The 20,376-nt window shown below is 40.9% G+C and overlaps 2 protein-coding genes across 4 annotated transcripts; both read left to right on the top strand.

Annotated features, from left to right (window-relative positions):
• Window positions 1-211: 211 nt before the first annotated feature.
• On the top strand, window positions 212-13,107 carry bap1 (BRCA1 associated deubiquitinase 1). The gene is made up of 17 exons (XM_084416844.1): window positions 212-434; window positions 649-678; window positions 881-935; window positions 2,164-2,296; window positions 2,419-2,538; window positions 3,382-3,443; window positions 3,578-3,720; window positions 3,803-3,881; window positions 4,554-4,692; window positions 4,820-4,964; window positions 5,127-5,314; window positions 5,394-5,524; window positions 10,639-11,132; window positions 11,267-11,493; window positions 11,598-11,690; window positions 11,781-11,853; window positions 12,039-13,107. Exons 1-17 carry the CDS (start codon window positions 398-400, stop codon window positions 12,170-12,172), a joined length of 2,283 nt encoding a protein of 760 aa, XP_084272970.1. The 5' UTR covers window positions 212-397; the 3' UTR covers window positions 12,173-13,107.
• Window positions 13,108-13,219: 112 nt separating this feature from the next.
• On the top strand, window positions 13,220-17,066 carry LOC311296213 (protein shisa-5-like). 3 transcript variants are annotated; one of them, XM_084417886.1, is made up of 5 exons: window positions 13,220-13,333; window positions 15,399-15,534; window positions 15,884-16,050; window positions 16,137-16,298; window positions 16,379-17,066. In XM_084417886.1, the coding sequence occupies exons 1-5, from the start codon at window positions 13,270-13,272 to the stop codon at window positions 16,561-16,563; spliced, it is 714 nt and encodes a 237-aa protein (XP_084274012.1). In that variant the 5' UTR covers window positions 13,220-13,269; the 3' UTR covers window positions 16,564-17,066. The 3 variants fall into 3 exon arrangements, with proteins under 3 accessions (XP_084274012.1, XP_084274013.1, XP_084274011.1); XM_084417887.1 differs by having other exon boundaries at window positions 13,238-13,329; XM_084417885.1 differs by lacking the exon at window positions 13,220-13,333 and adding an exon at window positions 14,461-15,219.
• Window positions 17,067-20,376: the final 3,310 nt, after the last annotated feature.

Below are 20,376 nucleotides of genomic sequence, written 5' to 3'. Positions count from 1 at the left end.
TGTAATGCTTAAGGAATATGTCCCATATTGATTGTTTAGATTGAGATATAGCAAAATCACATACAAGTACACCGTACAAAAAACAAAAACAAAACAAAAAACTATAAACGAATAAACTGTTACGAAACTAGAACCATTTTTATGTCATAGATGTAAGTTGAACTTCACAGCACAGCGCCACCCAGCGCTTCTTCCCTGCATTACACTACTGACTCACGGCGCAGCGGGATGACGTCAACTACGGTCGACGGCGCTGCTCTTCATTGTGTTTACTAGCCGTCCAGATCGTCTAAAGATGGATTAAATATGTACTAGAAAATGATTGATGTAGTTCTTTATAATATTATGGACTGGTCGATGATTTAGCGGAGTTTTGGTGACTCTGATTTCTGCAAAAATGAACAAAGGTTGGCTGGAGTTGGAAAGTGACCCGGGTGAGTCTTTATTAAATCAACATTTATGCATATAATATTGGAGTTAGGTCATTAATTATTTATCAATCATTATTTTATTATTTATCAAATATGCTGTAAGTTAACATGTCATCTCGCTATATTATAGAACAGTTGTGAATTCAATGCATATGAAAATTCAACACAATATATGCTCTCATGTTAACGTCATTATATTGGCTGTTTCGACTTTCAGGGTTGTTCACACTCTTGGTGGAGGACTTTGGTGAGTTGATCTGTATGACACACACACATGCAAAAACGATTTATTGCTTTTTGGGGGTCAATTACAGTCTAAATATGAGTGATGGTGTTTAAACAATTATTGATAAAACATGGAGTGTTATGAATATTAAATGAGTTTAGACGCTTTGGGTTAATGAATTAATATGTGAAGATTCATGTAAATGGCTTGTGTTTGGACACAGGTGTGAAGGGCGTTCAGGTGGAGGAGATCTATGATCTTCAGAGCAAATGTCAAAGGTGCATTTATCAAACACTTTTACTTGTTAAGCCTGTATATTTATGATTTTAATATATACACTCACTGGCCACTTGGTTACACCTTGCTAGAGCCGGGTTTGACCCACTTACACCTTCAGAACTGCCTTAATTCTTCGTGGCATAAATTCAACAAGGTGCTGGAAACATTCCTCAGAGATTTTGGTCCATATATACATAAGCACGTTTCCAGCACATCCCAAAGCTGCTCTATTGGATTGAGATCTGGTGACTGTAAGGCCATTTGAGTTTAGTGAACTCATTGAACTCAGTTTGAAACCGGTTTGGCATGATTTGAGCTTTGTAACACGGTGTTTTTTCCTGCTGGAAGTATCCATCAGAAGATGATACACTGTGGTCATAAAGGGATGGATATGGTCAGCAACAATACTCAGGTAGACTGTGGCGTTTAAACAATAAAAAAAAATTTACTAAGAGGCCCAAAGCGTGCCAAGAAAATATCATTACATCACTACCAGCAGTCTGAACCGTTGATACAAGTCAGGATGGATCCATGCTTTCATGTTGTTTACGCCAAATTCTGACCCTACCATTTGAATGTCGCAGCAGAAATCAAGACTCATAAGACCAGGCATAGTTTTTCCAATCTTCTATTGTCCAGGTTTGATGAGCCTGTGTGAATTGTAGCCTCAGTTTCTGTTCTCAGCTGACAAGAGTGACACCGGCGTTTCTTCTGCTGCTGAAGCTCTTCTGCTTCAATGTTCAGCGTGTTGTGGAACCAGTCTGGTCATTCTCCTCTGACCTCTGGCATCAACGAGGCATTTATAACCACAGAACTGCCGCTCACTGGATATTTTCTCTTTTTTGAATCATTCTCTGTGAACCCTAGAGATGGTTGTGTGTGAAAATCCCAGTCGATCAGCAGTTTCTGAAATACTCAGACCAGCCCGTCTGTCACCGACAACCATGACACGTTCAAAGTCTCTTAAATCATATTTCTTCCTCATTCTGATGCTCAGTTTGAACTTCAGCAAATCGTCTTGACCGTGTCTACATGACTAACTACTTTGAGTTGCTGCCATGTGATTGGCTGGTTACTTGAACAGGTGTACCTAATAAAGTGACCGGTGAGTGTGTGTGTGTGTGTGTGTGTGTGTGTGTGTGTGTGTGTGTGTGTGTGTGTGTGTGTGTGTGTGTGTGTGTGTATATATATATTTAGCTCTTCTGTCTTTTTTTTTCTTCTCCTCAGTCCAGTGTATGGCTTCATCTTCCTCTTTAAGTGGATCGAAGAGCGAAGATCTCGGCGTAAAGTCTCCACGCTGGTGGACGAAACCTCCGTTATCGATGACGATATTGTTAACGACATGTTTTTTGCTCACCAAGTGAGTCCGTATTGATTTAGTTTATTTCTTTGCCTATAAACTGATAATGGTAGCCTTGCAACATAAATCTGCCGTTATTATCCCCGTTTTCCTATTGTCTGTCTGTGGATTGTTGTGTGCAGTTGATACCGAACTCCTGTGCTACTCACGCTCTGCTGAGTGTGCTACTGAACTGCAGCGGCGTGGAGCTGGGAAACACTCTGAGCCGCATGAAAGCTTTCACCAAGGGCTTCAGTCCTGAGGTCAGTTACACACATGAACACCATTTTTAAGTGTGCCTTAAAGGGATAGTTCACCCAAAAATGAAAATTCTGTCATTAATTCCTCACCCTCATGTCGTTTCAAACTTGTAAGACCTTCGTTTGTCTTCGGAACACAAATGAAGATCTTTTCGATGAAATCTGAGAGATTTTTGTCCCTCCATTGACAGCTACGCATCTACCACTTTGATGCTTCAAAACATTCATAAATAATCGTAAAACGAATCCACATGAATTGAGCGGTTTAGACCAAATTTTCTGAAGAGACTCGTTTACTTTATATAATGAACAGATTGAATTTAGGCTTTTATTCACAAATAAACATCCATCAACGCACACAACCAATGAGGTTTATTCTCGCGTGTCAAGCAGGTTCGGTTGAGCTTTTGTTTATGTTCACGGATCAATGTTTAAATGTGAATAAAAGCCTAAATTAAATTTTCATCATATAAAGCAAACGAGTCTCTCCGAAAATTTGGACTAAACCGCTCAATTCATATGGATTAGTTTTACGATCTCTTTATGAACTTTTTGTAGCATCAAAGTGTCAGTTGTGTAACTGTCAATGGAGAGTACAGAAAGCTCTCAGATTTCATCAAAAAGATCTTCATTTGTGTTTCGAAGATGAACAAAAGTCTTTCGGGTTTGGAACGACATGAAGGTGAGGAATTTATGACACAATTTCATTTTTGGGTGAACGATCCCTTCAAGTCATGCTTAAAAATGTCTGAATGTCATTGCACTATAAGAAAACAGCAAATGCACACTTTTGCATCTTCTCAATGCCTGTGTTTTAAAGCACATCTGCATTTTTTGACTTCTTAGAGTAAAGGTTACGCCATTGGAAACGCCCCTGAGCTGGCGAAAGCCCACAACAGCCATGCCAGGTAGGGTCAGCTTTAATATTACTCTGCAAACTCTTTCCCGCTAACATAGAATAAGTCGATTTTACGCAATCAATCTTAGTTGTTGTCTCAATCTGTTGTTTTGTAGTTATTGTTTTTGTCTTGTTTCCATGGAGACCGGAGCCGCGGCACCTGCCGGAGAAACAGAACGGCATCAGTGCCGTGCGGACGATGGAGGCGTTTCACTTCGTCAGTTACGTGCCAATCAAAGACCGGCTGTTTGAACTGGACGGGCTGAAGGCGTATCCCATCGACCACGGTGAGAACTTAACTCACAAAAGACCGTTTTACTGACAGTCCAACAAAGGACAAGGTTATAATAATCTGTCTGTCTCTCTCAGGGCCATGGGGTGAAGAGGAAGAGTGGACCGATAAAGCCAGACGGGTCATAATGGAGCGAATAGGACTGGCCACTGCTGGGTAAGAGCCAGACTGATCAATATTCACATCTCTAGCCAACAGGATGATGAAATTATATATAGACCATCAAGAATATTGCAATATTTGAATGCACTTTTTATTCAGATCTTCTGTACAGTTTTTTTTAAGCATCTAATTTTTACACTTAGAGTCCAATTCTCACTATTAACTAGTTGCTTATCAGCACTGGCTGATTATTAGAACTTATAAATCACATATTAATGCCTTATTCTGCATGATCACATTCTAAATCCCTTGATTCTACGCAATACGTAAATTTAACAACTATCTTACTAACTATTAATAAGCCGTAATTAGGAGTAGTTGAATTCAACATTTTGAATCTACATTACAACAGTTGGTTTCTCTGATTTAAAAAAAATATAATAATACCCTTTAAGTCACACACTGGTATATATATATATATATATATATATATATATATATATATATATATATATATATATATATATATATATATATATATAAAATTAAAGGTGAAATATATTAATTAAAAAAAACAAGCAATTTTTTTTATATATATATATATATATATATATTCACATAGTCATTATATTAAAATAGATAAAAAATATATGTATTATTTTTTTATTGTTCAAGCAATTTATTATTTTCTTTCTAGCATATCTGATTTGTCTTCTCTCCCCTCAGAGAGCCCTACCATGACATCCGCTTCAATCTCATGGCGGTGGTTACAGATCGGAGAATAAAATACGAGTCCAGGCTGGACGTCCTGAAACGGAACAGGCAGATTATTCTAGAAGGGCTCCAGCAGGTTAGAGAGAAAAAAGTGAGTATAAACTCTTCTTTGTTTGAATAAAATCCTGATAATCAAGCTTTCTGTGAATGATTTCTCTGTGTACGGCACAGTCGGGCTCATTTGTTAATGCTTATGTGCACCACTGTACATGCTACAGGTCATTCGGGTGACCCAACAAGATTCAGGCCAAGATCGTAAGCAACAAGACTCCTCCTCTTCAGAAGACACTCCCCCTGCTGTTAAAAAGGAGGAAGGGCAAGACACACCAGTAACCTTGGGTACAGAGAAGGCCACACCCACAGGTAGCCCACACAATTTGATTTGAATATAATTTAGTTTGTATGATTTAAATGTAAAGCCTTTTGATTTAAGGCCTATTTCTTGATAAGAATGACGTCAGTGGGAGCATTTTTGCCTCAAAACTAGGTGAAAAAGAACCTAAAACATGTCCCATGACATTTCAGAAACTCAAGAAGGTGCTGCGGCTCTACCAAGTCCCGCTGGAAAAGTCAGACCCATGGCTAAACCCGCCGCCTTGCCAACAGTGGGTGCTCCGCCACCAGCCCCTCTACCTGTTCCCAGTCCCAACCCCATCGTCCAGCGTCTGCCAGCCTTCCTAGACAACCACAACTACGCCAAGTCCCCTATGCAGGTAAGATCAGGCTAAGTTTCAGGAATATCTGGACTCGTTAACATATGTGTTTTCACTCAGTATTTTGGTTGATTGACAGGAAGAGGAGGATCTCGCTGCGGGTGTGGGACGCTCACGATTACCTGGCCCCCCTCAGCCCCCTTATTCTGACGACGAGGATGACTATGATGATGAGGAAGAGGAGTGCAGCACTACAGGTGCCACAAGCAGGTATAAGATGTTTGAGAAAGTGTTACATCTCTAAACTCAATTTAAAATATGTTCTTGTAGTGGTAACAAACCTCCAGAACTCAAGAGGGTGATAGAGTCCCTTCAAATGTCTGTACCGTTAAACTGCAGGTGTCATTATTTAGCTAACAATAAACATAGTGTCGTAGATTTTTCCCTAAACCTAATTAAGTCCTATCTCATCTGACCTAAGTCTACCTGGGCCAATAATATTTATATTCTAGCGCGTCTACACATTGACGTCGGCTGGGTGCTAATCCTATACTCTAGCGCGTCTACACATCGACGTCGGCTGAGTACAACCCTATACCCTAGCGTGTCTACACATCGACGTCGGATGGGTGCTAATCCTATACTCTAGCGCGTCTACACATCGACGTCGGCTGAGTACAACCCTATACCCTAGCGTGTCTACACATCGACGTCGGATGGGTGCTAATCCTATACTCTAGCGCGTCTACACATCGACGTCGGATGGGTGCTAATCCTATACTCTAGCGCGTCTACACATCGACGTCGGCTGAGTACAACCCTATACCCTAGCGTGTCTACACATCGACGTCGGATGGGTGCTAATCCTATACTCTAGCGCGTCTACACATCGACGTCGGCTGAGTACAACCCTATACCCTAGCGTGTCTACACATCGACGTCGGATGGGTGCTAATCCTATACTCTAGCGCGTCTACACATCGACGTCGGCTGAGTACAACCCTATACCCTAGCGTGTCTACACATCGACGTCGGATGGGTGCTAATCCTATACTCTAGCGCGTCTACACATCGACGTCGGCTGAGTACAACCCTATACCCTAGCGTGTCTACACATCGACGTCGGATGGGTGCTAATCCTATACTCTAGCGCGTCTACACATCGACGTCGGCTGAGTACAACCCTATACCCTAGCGTGTCTACACATCGACGTCGGATGGGTGCTAATCCTATACTCTAGCGCGTCTACACATCGACGTCGGCTGAGTACAACCCTATACCCTAGCGTGTCTACACATCGACGTCGGATGGGTGCTAATCCTATACTCTAGCGCGTCTACACATCGACGTCGGCTGAGTACAACCCTATACCCTAGCGTGTCTACACATCGACGTCGGATGGGTGCTAATCCTATACTCTAGCGCGTCTACACATCGACGTCGGCTGAGTACAACCCTATACCCTAGCGTGTCTACACATCGACGTCGGATGGGTGCTAATCCTATACTCTAGCGCGTCTACACATCGACGTCGGCTGAGTACAACCCTATACCCTAGCGTGTCTACACATCGACGTCGGATGGGTGCTAATCCTATACTCTAGCGCGTCTACACATCGACGTCGGTTGAGTACAACCCTATACTCTAGCGCGTCTACACATCGACGTCGGATGGGTGCTAATCCTATACTCTAGCGCATCTACACATCGACGGCGGCTGAGTCTAATCCTATACCCTAGTGCGTCTACACATCGACTTCGGCTGGGTGCTAATACCTGTTCCCGTTAAATGTCCTTTAAATGCTTTAATCACAGCCGGAGGATCTCTCGAGCAGTTCTCAGAGAATTTCCCCAAGAAGAAGCAAGGCCGGAGGATCTCAGACAAATGTGACCCGTCACGGAAACCAGGGACACAAGTCGGCAGCACAACTTTCGAGCAAAATGAGAAAGAAGCGGTTTTTTTTCAAAATTGGTGATTTTCGTTTTTTTGCAGAATCTGTTAGTTGAGATCACGAAGAAGCCTCTCCATGTTTGAGATAGCAGTATTGGTATATTTAAAAGCGTACATTTTGAGTTTGAAATCGGCTTGTTTTTCGGAGATTCTAGCACGCAGTAGGGGCGTGTCATTGTCGGTGTGTATTTCCATACTGAATAAGCCGGCGTGGCTACTTATTATGCAGCGCTCTGGCCGGCTCTATCTGATTTCAAAATTCAATGAACATGGACGCCAATAACATTACGATGTCCAGCAATCGATTTAAATAGTAGGTTACATGGGGTTTAATTTGTCGTTTAATGAGATGTAGCCTAATACATGTTGTCAGTGCCAATACATAGATCCGCCTTTATAATTAACGAGATTATGAGCTTTAGAGCTGTAGAGTCAGAGGTGTCAGAGGTTGAGAGTTCGAATCCGCCCTTGTATGGATTTTTTTTTTTTTTCTCGTATAGTTTTTTTTCTCTCATCAAAACGATTATGTTCATCAGTGGTTGTATATCAAGCAGGGACACGCAAACGTTTGAATTATTTTGTTATTTCAACAGAACGAATAGAGAGTATCCGACCGCAACGCAACGGATTGAAGCGCGCGTCGAGTGAAGACAATGCAGTGTGTGCGCGAGCCACATGAGTAAACACTGTATCTGCGCCACTGATCGCAGCGGCAACGAGCACTTTGATCACTTGATAAAAAAAAACAACACATTTCAGCGCAAGTATCTTATTTAAAAAACAAACGAAATGAATGCTCTGCCAGTTAACTGGAAATGTTTTATTTAGAGAATTTGTAGAATTGGTACATTCAGGGGGGAGGGGGAGACGGGGGAGCTTTACAGGGGGTATGACTTATCTAAATGAGATGTAAATGAGCCCTATTGTCATTCCCAGAAGGGCGAGAACTTGCCAATCTTTAGAAGCAGATTTCTACCATTTCAGTTTTTTTTGAGTGCCTACCTTCAAATGGCCACAACTTCTCCAAATATTATCAGATTTACATGTGTTACACATCGTTGGAAAGCTTGAATACTACACTTTCAGAATATGTGAATAACTCAAAATGCCCCAGAACCGACTTGTGTCCCTACTTTCCGTGACTGGTCACAAATTCCATTGAGAAACCCACCAGCTAACACGAATACAACAGTTTTTATAGAATAGGGAGGTATGGCAAAATGATATGAATTTGTTTGGTTCTTCATATACAAACCCTTCTGTTACTAGGTAAAGCAAACTTTGTTTTAATGATTATTTCATTGTTAATCACAAGGTTCAAATTGACCCTTCGCTAAGCCACGCCCGAAAACCAGTCGTGGCTTAGCAACCGTAACTAGGCGCGGGAGGTCTGGCAAGCTTTCGAGCGATGGAAACATGCCGAAGCGTTGTGCGTATGGATTGTGCAAATCTGATACCCGGTATCCTAAAAGTTTGGACGGGGTGGTGGATTTTGTTCCCTTCCCGAAACCTAAAACCCAAGGGGAGAAATGCCGGGTGTCATCTTCATTTATATAGCGCTTTTAACAAAGTAGATTGTTCCAAAGCAGCTTTACATTGATAATAGGAAATTAAAAGTAAAGTGTTTTGGCTTTAAAGCAGCTCTAGAATAAAGTTATTCTCCAGCTCGTGGATCAAGCAGTGTGATTAAAGGCAAGACGGAGGCTCACTGACATAACTTAACGTTACTTAAAAATATATTTCAGCATTTTGTTAATCGACGGCTAAACTAGTACCCCAATCCGATCGCGACTCTCCCGGTGTTAGTTCTAGTACAAGTAAAAGGTAGTTAGTAAAAGGAGGGAACACCAGGGGGCTTGCCGGAGATCTCCAAGGAAAAGGTTGGTATGCAAACTTAACGTTAATCAGTTCATAACAGTAACGTTAGTCACTTATGTGACCCACGACGTGTGAGCAGTAGCCTGGCGCACTAAAAATATAAGAATGTTATCATTGCAAAGTGGTCAGGCTAATGTCTTGTGTTTATTCCACAATACTTATGGATAAGCTGTTTGATTTATAAATATTAGATTTTCAAATTTCACCCACCCTGCTGTGCACGCACAAAGCTGTTCCTCAATTTGTGTGTTTCCCATTTGAATGGTCAGCGTGTGAGGCGGCTGCTGCTTGCGTTGGGACCTATAGGCTTTACAGCTTCAATTTTGATGAAATTATTCTCTAATCGGTTGCATATTATGTCGTGGATATATCCCTCGAATGCATACTGCAGTCCCTTTTGTCTTGCTCTCTCAGATATTTCACCTGTTCGCCAAAAATGACTAATTATCTCCTTGGGAATGTCTGAAACCGGTGCATACATACTGTAATAGACGTGCCAGGCGCAAAAGCTTGACAGGCGTAGCAACAGTAACTAAGGAGGGCAGGGCTTAGCGAAGGGTCAATTTAGTCATCTGTCTAGTTTCAGTTCCCATATTTGTTATTTTTACACTCACACAACCAAAGTAAAAGGGGTATGGCAACACAACATACAACATTCAAAAACAGGACAGAACGTTTTAGTACATTGTGTTTCAAAGTGTTATCATGTTAGGCATAAAAAGAGAAATAAGGTTAGATGTTAGAAACATGGTTAGTTTAATATACAGTTTACTATTTTATCTATTAAAAATCCACCACAATAGCGACATGCTTAACAACCGGTAGCTAACATGCTTAGCAACATTCTCACCATGATATTAGTAAGTAGTTGAAAACTTACCAAAGAAGAACAATTATGCAAACACCTTGCGGCAACACTGTGGCGTATTTGAATACTTTTGAATACGAGAATACTTTTTGTGTACAAAAACCCCCCAAAATAATGACTTTATTCAACAATCTCTGCTCGTTGAATGAGAAGCGGCGTTCTGATGCATAACCTGGAAGCGCTGCACTGTTTGCACTTCGTCAACAGCATAGGAGAATGAAGTGGAAGAGAATAGATTGTTGAATAAAGTCGTTATTTTTGGGGGTTTTGAGCACAAAAAGTATTCTCGTCCCTTCATAATATTAAGGTTGAACCACTATAGTCACATGGACTTTTTTAACAATGTCTTTACTACCTTTCTGGGCCTTGAAAGTTGCAATGACGTTGCTGCGTATGTGGGGTCAGAAACCTCTTAGATTTAATCAAAAATATCTTAATTTGTGTTCCGAAGATGAACGAAGGTCTTACGGGTTTGGAACGACATGAGGGTGAGGAATTAATGACAGAATTTTTCATTTTTGGGTTAACAAACCCTTTAATAAAGAAAAAAAAGCTATTTGTACCAAATACCTGCTGTACCAAAAACATACCGAACCCTTACTTCAAAATCCAAAGTACATACCAAACCACCATTTTTGTGTAGTTTCTCCACTATGACCTCAATTGTTTGCGTGTCTGATTGGCAGGGTCCGAAGAAAGGTGGGTCTACGCACACGTACCATGAGCCGCACTGGAGTGAGCGGGGTTGCGGCAATGGAGGGTCAGCTAGCACTCAGCGTTTTAGCTGAGAAACTCAAGAAGGAGGTCCAGAGGAAGGACGCCATGGCCACAACAGGATCCACACCTCTGAATGTTCGTACCGAGGGTCGCACGGGCGGGATCAGCATCACCTCGGCCTGCCAGCCTTCACCCACACCCAGTAACGAAAGCACGGACACGGCCTCTGAGATCGGCAGTGCGTTCAACTCACCGCTACGCTCACCCGCACGATCGCAAGCAGCTACGCGTCCCTCCAGCCCCGTGGCGGCCCACTTGAGCCGTGTGCTGTTCGGAGAAGAGGAGGGGCTGCTCCGGTTAGATGCCCGACACAATCGAGCCGTCAGAGACTTGGGGGCGCTAGTGAGCTCTACCCTGCTGCAACTGCAAGAGGATGGTGTCATGTTTGCCCTGCCACCTACAGGTAACAATGAGATTGAACGTTTTGAAATCTAATTGGACCCTATTTTCATTCGTAATAGATTTTCTCTATCCTATTGTGAAGGATTCATCAATTGTTCCAGTATTAGTTTGGATAACTTTGATCTCATTTGACAGAAACGTTGGAGGGGTTGAAGAAATCAGATAGTGTGGAGAAGAAAGAGAAAGAAGAGGCGACCTGTCCAGGAGGAGAGGAGGAAGCCAAGGAGGGACCTTCGGTGGAGATGAAACAGGAGGACGTCAAAGAGTCAGTGGACGTCAAATCAGACAAGGAGAACCTGCCGTCCACCGACGCCACCACTGAGACCAGCAGCAAACCTTCTGGAGAAAAATACACTCCTAAAGTGAGACGGCTACCATTTTCTTTCTGCAATCATTTCGTTTCTCTTTAGTTATGTTTGGGACAGGTTTGATATGCAACATGAACTTGAGGGTTTCTGTCTTACAGGAGTTGCTAGCCTTGTTGAAGTACGTGGAAGCAGACATCACAAACTACGAAGTGTGTCTGAAAGAAGAAGTGGAGAAAAGGAAAAAGTATAAGGCAAGTGTTTAACTTCATCTTTGACGGTCCAGTGAACAAAGAAATATGATTGCCAGAGAGCTTATAGTGATGCTTTTTGTCCTTTCTCAGATCGATGACCAGAGGAGGACTCATAACTACGACGAGTTCATCTGCACCTTCATATCAATGCTGGCACAAGAAGGTAAAAAGCATTTTTGTCGAGAATCTTCATATGTTATATGTTCATGCAATAGCAGCGTGAATGTTCTGCTAAACGTCGTCTTTTGCGTTCCATGATAGAACGGAAGTCATATGGGTTGTAACAACATGAAAGTAAATTGCCTGGAAATGATTCTTTTAATCAAATGTCCCTTTGGTGGTTTGTAGGTATGTTAGCGAGTCTGGTGGAGCAGAACATCTCTGTGCGTCGCCGACAGGGCGTAAGCATCGGCCGGCTCCACAAACAACGCAAACCCGACCGGCGGAAACGCTCACGGCCGTACAAAGCCAAGCGCCAATAAACGCTAAAAAGAACCGAATGGCAGCAACTTCATGACTCAATCTTTCTGAGACATTGTCCTGACACATTTCTGAAGACAAGCAACAATAACAAACACCTCATTGACAGTGTTAGTGATGATGTTGATTCAAACATTGTTTTTTTTAACCTTATGAATTGTTTGTTTCACATTGTAAACTGCCCACATCCATAGTACACCACTTCCAAAGCAAATTGGTGATGCTCAGAAGATGTTTAGAGATACTGAATCATTTGTCATGTTGCCATATGAAATCCTTACTTTGTACTGTATCAAGCTAATCATAAAAACAACAATCATTGTAGCACCATATTGGGAAAACAACTGCTAGTGCCATTATTAGGGTAATATTTTGAGATTGAGGATCAGGGCTGGAGTAATTCAGGCTTTAAAATCCAAAGATTTCAAGGAATCTTAGTCTCCAGACATCCCAAATATCCAATTAAAGTGCTACCAAAGATAACAGCGCACCAGATTCACTCAAACAGTGCTTGCCCGGAGAATGTCTATTGTTATCAAATGGACCAATCGCCAATCTGGATGGAATTCTAGAGATATGTTCACAGCCATTCTGGGATCAAATATTCAGTGTCCAGTCATTTTGTTTATAAGTATACTAGACTAAAAAGGATCCAAGATTGGCACTGTCACTTTGGGATATTTTAAGATTGTGAACCTGAGTTGGTTTGTGAATTGTATTTTATTTCATTTCATAGAAATCATCACTGTAAGAGTCGAAGCAGATATGGTTTTGGTTATATATAATTGTTCTTCAACATTTTCTTGAAGATTGTTTTTGTTGGCAATCGACCAGTGGGTTTTGTCTCATATGTTTGTTTGTACATATGTATTTGTGTTATCTTATGTCTAAACAAGACTGTCAGATCTAGACATTAAAATAAATGTTTTGAATTACACTGGTGGTCTTGGTTTTAGTTTGAGAAGTCTCTTGCATGGGAGTAACTAGTCTTAATAGGTCAAGTCAGCAGCAGAAAAATAAAACCCCTCCACCTGAACCTGGTTGAGAGACGCGTCATTCTCAACACCCACCGGCCACCGCACGAAGTGAAAGAGCAGCTATGGCTTCCAGCGTCCCGGTGTTGCTCCTCATGTTCTTTTTGGCTTTATTCACGACCAAAGTCAGTAAGTGTCTAAACGTTTCAACGCGTTTAAACTTGTTTTTCGAGTATGAATACAGGACGGGTGTCATGTTTGATTAGAAGTATAGTAGGATGCTGTGCACGTCTTTAAGATTTATTTGCTAATTATCCTAATAATCCCATAACAATAATCATTTGAGTTTTGACCTTTTTCAAGAGCTATTCTGGGGTTATTTGTCATTTCTCTCAACATTTTCGCGCGTTTATCACGCGGAAGCACGTTGCTTTTTCCCACGCGTTAGTTGTTTGTGTGTGCTAGTACTTGTTGAATTATGTTAGTGTATTATAACTGTTTCTCTGTCGCCAAATGTTTATGTTGCTTAATCTGGTCAGCATTACTCCAAACAAGTAGCGTTGTTCGATTCTTGAACGAACTGTTCTTCTTTTCAATGAATAGTTGAACAGGTTCACAAAAAAAAACTGGTGTTGGTTAGAGTTTTAATTGGTCTGAACGATTCGTCCACCAACACACCAGCTCACCGTCACATTTGGACATGTCAAGCTCATTCAATTAAATTTGAGAATAGAATGTTTGTCTCGTTTAATGTTAATGCTAATTATTTTTAGATTCTTTGAAAGATCTGCTTGTCGAAAATTATTCGAATTTCTTCTCAAATTTAAGTGTTGAAGAACTTAATTTAAAGTCCCTGTAAAGTCAAAATTAAACATATGTTCTGAGTTTGTCAGACCACAGAAAAATGTGTTATTAGCCACCCAGACAAAATTTGAATGATAAAAAAAGCTGCCAAGTAAAAAAAAAAAAAAAAAGCCCACAAAATCTTGGAAATGCTCTCAAACGCTGGGGGCGTGTCCGCTGGCTGCGCTGAAACCACGCCCACTCGCGGGAAAGCTGCATCCTGCGCTGGACATCCAACCCCGCCCACATCCAAGAATGACTTCAGAAGCCACGCCTGTGTCCAATACATCACCTTGTGACAGACTCCTCATCCCGTTCTGCCCCGGAAACCTGATTTGTTGTGTGTAGGTTTCTGATTGAAAGGGTTTTAAGGCGTAAGGGTAGGTTTTAAATATGCGTTTCAGCCGTAAGGGTTAGGTTTTTGGTGGGTTTTATTATGTAGGTTCCGATAAGGTGCTGTATGTAACTTTTTCACTCTACTACATTCTACATTTACATTCCACATTTATGCATTTGGCAGACGCTTATATCCAAAGCGACTTACATTGCATTTCAAATGTCTGTTTTTGTTTTGGTCTGTGTGATCCCGCCCACTGCCAGTTCACCCAATACTATTTCGACTACCCGGGATGCTAGTTGGCAGGAAACACAGCGTATTGCAGCCAGCAAACAAACTGGGTCAGAGATTGCAGATTCTACCCAACCTAAAAACCCTCACTATCCATCTAAAAATCTCTAAGACAAGAGCATATTAAAACGGCTTTCATTGTCAATTTTGCTCATTTTAGCGAAAGTGAGAGAGTGTAAGTTTTGAATGCTTATATCTCCTAAATGCGAATTTTGTCATTGTTTTGGAACACACCAGCTTATTCATAACATTAAGGGTAACATATTCATACTAAATGCTAAACAACTTAAATTTTTATTTCTGGGGGCCTTTAAGGTTATAGTGACAGGTAGATGTAGGGATCACTGGTTGGTGTGGTGTTAAAAATCACTCCAATGGGAATGTAATGTATTTGGACATGGGCGTGGCTTCTGACGTCACACTTGGATGTGGGCTGGGTTGGAGGTCCACCCCAAGCTGCAGCAAGACGCCTCTCAAATTTTTTTTGTCTTTCTCTTTAAATACAATACTGCCCCACTTCGAGCACTGGTTGCTGCAAAAAAGTTGAATAATTTATACAAACTGATAACTAAACAGAAAAGTTTGAATATCTGTAAAAATACTGGTCGAGCAGATTATTAAACTCAGAGATTAAAATGTGTTTTCATGGGGTTTCTTAAATATTTAACCTGTTATTTACCCCAACCTTGCAAATCTGCTTTAAACAAGTGATTTGCAACACAAGACAACTCAATTATTTTGCCTTTTCAAAATGGTTCACATCTCTTCTGTTCTCTTGTTTAGGCAGTGAGGATTGTAGCATGTTCGGGGGTAAATATGAATGGTGTGATTCTGGGAAGTTCTGCTGTGGAATCTGTGGTGAGACGTACTGCTGCTCCGATCCGCAAAAAAAAATCCAAGGACGACTTGACTGTTTGTTGTGAGGAATTGCTTTTTTCTTTCTTACTTTAAGTCAGAACTAAGTGTTGCACATTTCTGTTACCACAGGGTATTTATTTTGACGATTTTGTCATAATCTAGTACAAGCAAGTAGAATTGAACATTAAAGAGCAACAACGACTGTAAGTTCTGGACACAGCTGCCTTTTTCAGAGAGCTTTCAGAACAGGAAACCCTAAAGAGGAAATGCCTTCTTCCCATTATTTTCCGTTTTTCTACAAGCACAAACCTTTTCAGTCCCAAGAAGACAAAGGATTGAGAAAGAAAGAACCTAATATATTTATAATATAAAATTGGATTTCTAATGTTTATTCTTCATAATCTGTCCAGAAAAGGTTTCAAGAATTTGGGTAAACCTCCTCAAATGGAGTCTGCGCCTGATGAGGTAATTTTCCCTGTAGTAGTGGTCCTCATACTTGTGACCTCCATCATTGTGCTCATTACCTGCTGGGTCTGTCCCTGCTGCTGTCTCCATAAAAGGTTCAGAAGTCCTAGACGTAAGTGCCAATGTATGTCCGTCAATAGAACCGAATGCATTTAGAACGTCATTCCAATGTTGTTCCACCTTTGATTCTCCCTGCAGCTGTGATTGCGACGACTTCAGTCGTGACGACACAATGCCTTCCACGGCCTGACATTCAGGGCAGTCAGTACCTTATTTTCCAGCCTTTGCCAAATAACCCACCTTACGGAGGCCAACCCTTGCCAATTGGTCCTTTTAAGGAACAACCGTATCAGGAGGCTGGTAATATCTGCAACAAGACGACCAAGGCTATTTGAGCAAAATGGTGAACAATGAAAATGACTGCTGTCTTTGTTTTCCAGCAGGTCCAGGGTATCCTGTTCCCTTCAGCCAGGCACCCAATGACGGTTATCAGGCCATGTACCCTATACAACCAGCTCAACCACCGCTGCCCACAGACTACACCACGCCTCAACCTGCGTACAACCCCGCTTATGTGGAGTTAACGGGTACAACTTTGGCTACAACAGTTATGACCAGTTACTAAACCAAAACCACTGGGTTACGTGTTTCCTCGCTGTTCTGCCCTAGTGAATTGTGCCGCTACTGTGGACACTGTCCTACCATGGTGTCGAGAATACAAGTATTATTGTTGTTTGTTAATGCGTAACATTTATACTCTCTTGTTCGCCATTGCGAAGTTGCTTTGTGCACTTGAATTTGTTTGTTTCTCCCTATTTTAACCAGATAATTTGCTGAAGTATTAAAGTGGATTAACTATCCATTGTCCTATAATTTTGGATCCTAGATTGCTATTGATATTTTGAGATTGTACTACACTTGTTGGATTGGGTTCATTTTATGGCAAAAAGGAATGCCAGGAGTCAAATTGACTATAGAGTCCTGAGTTTTGCAACTTTGTCTTGAAGATTGTTTTTTGCTCGTTATTAGAGCCTCAGACGTTAGTCTCAGACATGTTCTGTCTGTTTGTATACATGTATTTTTCTCATTTTTCATTAATATTAAAATTAATTTGTTTGTCAAATTACACTGTTGGTCTTTGGTTTCTTCTTGAGTTTCTTGGATGGGAGGAGCACAAACAGGACTCATCAGGATTGTTTGCATTACACTAGCAAGAAAAACATAACTGGGTTTAATTGATTCTTCAGTTTCCAGAAATGCACCTGAAAGGTAACCTTAAAAAGGTACTGGTAATTTGCTGCCAGGAAATTATCCGTTTATGTGGACATTTAACCTTAAACAACAATTTAATGCGTTATTCAAAATACAGGTAAAACGTAAAAAATGTGCAGGATGGATGTCCCACATTTTGGATTTATTTAGCTTACTATCACTGATGTATTGTGTGCAAGTACTTCAAAATTATACAGACATTATAGGCCCTATAATGTCTTTGGGTAATGAAACGAGGTGTTAGGGGGTAACAGTTTAGGTCCCAAGGACCAGATGTTTAAAAGAAGACCCGGAGTTAGAATTATAATGACACTCAGACCCTGAAGTTAGGCACGTCGTGACCTTCCAGTTCGCAGATTTGGGTTGCTGGGCGCCAGCATGTCCAGAACAACAACTCAAGTCAATCTCCAGTAATGCCAGGGGTTCCTTAACCTGTAACCAAGAAGACACACCGACACACAGCCTTTCCAAGGTTGGATTTGGCCAGGCTCTAACTATAAACAGGAGAGTATTATCCAAACATCAAGATAATGCGTTCTTTCTGTCAAGGAGAACTACACTTTAGTCTAATTAAGCAAGGCTTTAAAGGGATACTTCACCTCTGGGAAGATGAATGTGTATTTAAAATAGGTCATTTAAGTAGAAGAACTGTGAAGACATTTTTTAATTTGGAGCTTTCTAGACCGAGAAAAGCCAGAAAATGCATTTTTGTCTTATGTGGATGAAAGACAACAACTCCCAGAATGCACTTGCTTCGCTGCCTTAGGAGGCCACGCCTACCGGTAAGAGTGCGTAGCTGAAAACAACAAGGCTAGCCTACGTGATGAGTTTGCCAGTGATTTAGAGATGGGCCAAAATGTCCGGGATTCGGCTTTTGCGTTCTACAGTCGCCATTCATTCATTATGTTTACTGTGGTGAGCAGGACGAGGCTGACGGCCGCGGGAGAACGGCGCGAGGCCGGTGGCGTCATTGCTGAGACGCGCCGGGTCTCGCATCTCTCACGGAGGAGCGGGAATTTTCTTAGCAATGGTAAAACGCACATCAACCGATCACTTGTTTAGCGTTCATGTAAACACTACATTCAGATTCACCAATCGGAATGAATTCAGTTAGATTGAAACAAAAGGTGCATGTGCATGTAAACAATGAATGGCGACCGCAGAACGCAAAAGCTGAATCCCGTACATTTTGAACGATCTCGCCCATCGGACAAGTCCGGGAAAAGGAGGATGTTGTTGTTTACCCCTACTTACTCAGCTTTCTCCTACTATTCAGCTTTCTCCACAGAACAAGAGCCTGCTAGCTTAGCTTCCAAAGAAAGACAGCTGACACTGTACATTCTGTGAGTGAGATCCCTCCCTCTATGAGCGGGCTGAAAACATGCGGAACAATGCCATCTACTGGCTGTAGTCTTTAGCCTCTGACCAGAAAATCCTCCGATGACGCAAAATGACGATTTTTGCGTCATCGGAGGATTTTTTCCAGACAAAAAATACATAAATCTCTTGTCTCAGGGGGATATGAGGGTGGAAAGCACGGTAATTCGAAAATACTACAGGTTTTCTACTAATACAAAGCTTAATGCTAAATCCTGAAGTAACCCTTTAACAAAAGAAATGGTCCTATTGGCTTCAATGACCCCTATATGTTTTAACACGTTGAAGACCTTTCTCAAACACAAAACAAGTCCCTATTTCATTTCTAGAAGCCGGGCTAAATAATATAGACATTAAAGAATACATGAAAAGAACATTTAAGTGATCACACTGGTAACTTCTATAACAAAGTAAAATCTCCAGAGAAGTCATTCAACTTGTGATATTTAGAAGGAAAAATATTGATTAATACCTTCAAAACGAACGCTTCATCTTTTGTGTGATGTAGCCTACAATGAACTTCATAAAACTGATTAGTAAAGTTTTGGCCATCATTCAAGCTTATGGGTAGCAAATTTCAATTTGAAATGTAATATGCAAAATGACAATGCAATATGTAAAATGGCAATGCATTGAATACATATTTTAACGCTTTATAAGTTGCAAAATTAAAATGTATTACAAAAATGATGAGATATGTTTAACATGTTCAAACAAAAACTGTAGCAAAATTGTAATTTAAATGTTATTTTTTCTTAATTGAATTTACACTCACAGTTAAGACACTTGCGATTGCATTTCCAGTAAGTGTCCCGCAATGAATGTATCAAAATTCAATGTGCAATTTGAAAATGTATTCTGAGCCGATCACGTGCCCACCCCGCCCTGTCAATCACTGCGTGAAGTTGGCCCCGCCCCCAACCCAATGCAAAACGTCGGCAAAAATAGGCTCAACTGTTTTTACTTCGTTTGTGCTGTAATTTTTGTTTGTGTTTGCTGCTTCTGTTTTTTAGATATTAAAAAGAATATTTATAGTTAATTCTGCCACCCAGCCCGCCACATGCTCCAAATAAAATAGTCTCGTTCGGTTTGTGCCGGTTTTGTTTGTGCTGCTTCAGTTTTTTAAATATTAGACCGAATTATAGACGATGACGTCACCAGCCCCCCGACCTGCTCCACATTCACCCAAAATAGACGCATATGTTTGTGCTAATTTGCGCTGATAAACGTTTATTTTGTTCTGCATCGGTTTCTTAAATATTAAAATAATATTTATTACTATCTAATCATTTCTGTAATACATTTTAATTTTGCAAATTATAAAGCGTTAAAATATGTATTCAATTTACATATTAAAACTAGTGTATGAAATGGCAAATGTAAATTATATAATTGAATTTTCATTTTCATTTTGCACCAAACGTTGCACAAATGTATGGGAACTTTTAAATTTAAATACAGAAATGCATTGCCATTTTACATATTGCATTGTGACTTTGCATATTACATTTCAAATTGAATATTGCTAAGCTTCCATATTGGACAGTGTTCGCTACAACAGGCTTGTAGTGGATAAAAGCAAGGTGACAAGATAAGTTATAACCGTAATTAAACTAAACTATACCTGTTCTATCTCCATGCAGCATAATAATATCTGGCTCTGTAGGCATGATTGTCCTACTCTGGTTCGAACTGAACACCGCTAGTACAGTTTCCAACATTTTATTGTTCGTGTGAGATGGTCCTTTTGATGCCAGCACCATAGACAGTAAAAGAAATGGACACAGCG

Source organism: Rutilus rutilus (genome assembly GCF_951802725.1).
Source record: "Rutilus rutilus genome assembly, chromosome: 8".
In the NCBI taxonomy this organism is placed as follows: Eukaryota; Metazoa; Chordata; class Actinopteri; order Cypriniformes; family Leuciscidae; genus Rutilus; species Rutilus rutilus.
The sequence above is the reverse complement of the archived record's forward strand: the minus strand, read 5'-3'. Positions and strand labels throughout refer to the sequence as shown.

Excerpts from the sequence above, each read along its gene's own strand:
- bap1 (XM_084416844.1), top strand. The coding sequence starts at position 398 with ATGAACAAAGGTTGGCTGGAGTTGGAAAGTGACCCGG. Across the intron at positions 11,691-11,780 it reads AGAAAAGGAAAAAGTATAAG|ATCGATGACCAGAGGAGGAC; the intron begins GCAAGTGTTTAA and ends GTCCTTTCTCAG. Across the intron at positions 11,854-12,038 it reads ATCAATGCTGGCACAAGAAG|GTATGTTAGCGAGTCTGGTG; the intron begins GTAAAAAGCATT and ends GGTGGTTTGTAG.
- LOC311296213 (XM_084417885.1), top strand. The coding sequence starts at position 15,042 with ATGTGGGCTGGGTTGGAGGTCCACCCCAAGCTGCAGCAAGACGCCTCT. Across the intron at positions 15,220-15,398 it reads GAATATCTGTAAAAATACTG|GCAGTGAGGATTGTAGCATG; the intron begins GTCGAGCAGATT and ends TCTCTTGTTTAG. Across the intron at positions 15,535-15,883 it reads GGACGACTTGACTGTTTGTT|AAAAGGTTTCAAGAATTTGG; the intron begins GTGAGGAATTGC and ends TAATCTGTCCAG.